This window comes from Penaeus monodon, chromosome 19, assembly GCF_015228065.2.
Source record: "Penaeus monodon isolate SGIC_2016 chromosome 19, NSTDA_Pmon_1, whole genome shotgun sequence".
Taxonomy (NCBI): domain Eukaryota; kingdom Metazoa; phylum Arthropoda; class Malacostraca; order Decapoda; family Penaeidae; genus Penaeus; species Penaeus monodon.
This window is the reverse complement of record NC_051404.1, coordinates 1,966,500-1,967,991: the sequence shown is the minus strand read 5'-3', so window position 1 is coordinate 1,967,991 and position 1,492 is coordinate 1,966,500. Positions and strand designations below refer to the sequence as shown.

The following is a 1,492-nucleotide window of genomic DNA, read 5'->3' as shown; positions in this document are numbered from 1 at the left end:
TTTTTTTCTTTTTTAGTGCTCAAACCTTCTGTCAAAGTATGTTGGAGAAACAGAGAAGTCCTTGAGCAAGGTGTTTGTTCGAGCACAGCAGGCAGCGCCATCAATCATATTTATGGACGAAATTGACAGCTTATGTGGTGATCGTTCTGGTGGCAGTTTGCTCGTATCAGAGTTACTATCTTTAATGTCTGGCACAAAATATAAAGGAAACATTTGGATTATAGGAGCTACCAATCGACCAGCAGCTGTAGATGAGGTAAATAACATTATTGCTATACAGTCTTAGGCTGGAATACATTGGCGAGACTATAAATGAAAGTATTGATTATGATAAAGATCAGAAGTAAATTGTTATTCCCTCAAAAGAAAGCATTTACATATTCACAAATACACATAATACGCTTTTTTTCGATTGTTTTTTCTAGGCTTTGCTCCAACCAGGGTGTTTGGAGCAAGTTGTTCATGTTGATTTGCCTGATTTCGCTAGTCGGTGCGATATATGGAAAGGCATATTAACAGGTGTTTCAGTCGAGGAGCAAATAGATGTTGCAAAGCTAAGTGATGCATCTGCTGGACACTCAGGAGCCGAGGTAAAAAATAAGTGAATGTGAAGGAATGAATGAGCACAAACGAACTTTCTTACTGGAGCGATTGGTGATGAAAATGACGAGTTAGGTGTTTTTAAGCCAGGCATTGTATTTCTGTGATTGTCAAAATAATTTTTACAGAGGAAAAGATAAGAATAGATCAACGATATAATGTAAAATACAGTAAAATGTAAAAGCTTGTTCACCGGTAATTTAAATGATTGGATCTACCTGTACAGTTTAAATATTAGATGTAGTATTGAGGAATATTCAGTTTACTAAGTTCTTGCAGTAATAACTATTATTATTTACATATCTGGAAGGTATTTTTGGTTGTACTTTTTATCTTTTACTTGAAAATGTTGCTCTCTTGAAAGTAAAATGTAAAACAGAGTACTGAGTATTCATAGTGGTGTAAGGTACAGAAGGCTATTTTCTCTTTTAAGTAATTATTTGGGTTTAATTTTGTTCTTATAATACAGTTTGTGGCTCTTTTTTTTCCAGTTGAGGGTAATTTGGAAAAAGAAAACTCTCATTGTCACAGTTTAGTATGGGAAGTAGACTTGCATAATGTTGCATATCATTCTCGAATATCACTTCTTTCACCCCCTTTTATTTTTTTTGTAGTCTTTAAATTTAGTAATATAATAAAATGTTGTCTCTCCAACAGATTACAGGCATCTACCAAGAAGCAGCATATGCAGCTCTGGCTGACATGGAACGAATTGAGAAAGAAAGAGAAAACGAAAACTTACTGAGGGAGGACAGTGTTGTTCCATGTGTGACAGAGGATGTGATTTTAAAGACAATAAGATCAACACCCCCACGAACCCCTTCATCTCTGTTACAGACTATTAGATTATTTACAGATCAGAGGAAAAGCTTATGTAAAACACTATAATTAG

At 34.9% G+C, this 1,492-nt stretch overlaps 1 protein-coding gene across 1 annotated transcript in view; it reads left to right on the top strand.

The window, feature by feature from the left end:
• LOC119584961 (cell division control protein 48-like) overlaps positions 1-1,488 on the top strand; it is a 13,062-nt gene extending 11,574 nt beyond the window's left edge. The window contains exons 12-14 of the mRNA XM_037933558.1: positions 17-256; positions 426-590; positions 1,258-1,488. Coding sequence (XP_037789486.1) covers positions 17-256; positions 426-590; positions 1,258-1,488 — 636 coding nt within the window. The remainder of the gene's footprint in view (positions 1-16; positions 257-425; positions 591-1,257) is intronic.
• The last annotated feature ends 4 nt before the right edge of the window (positions 1,489-1,492 follow it).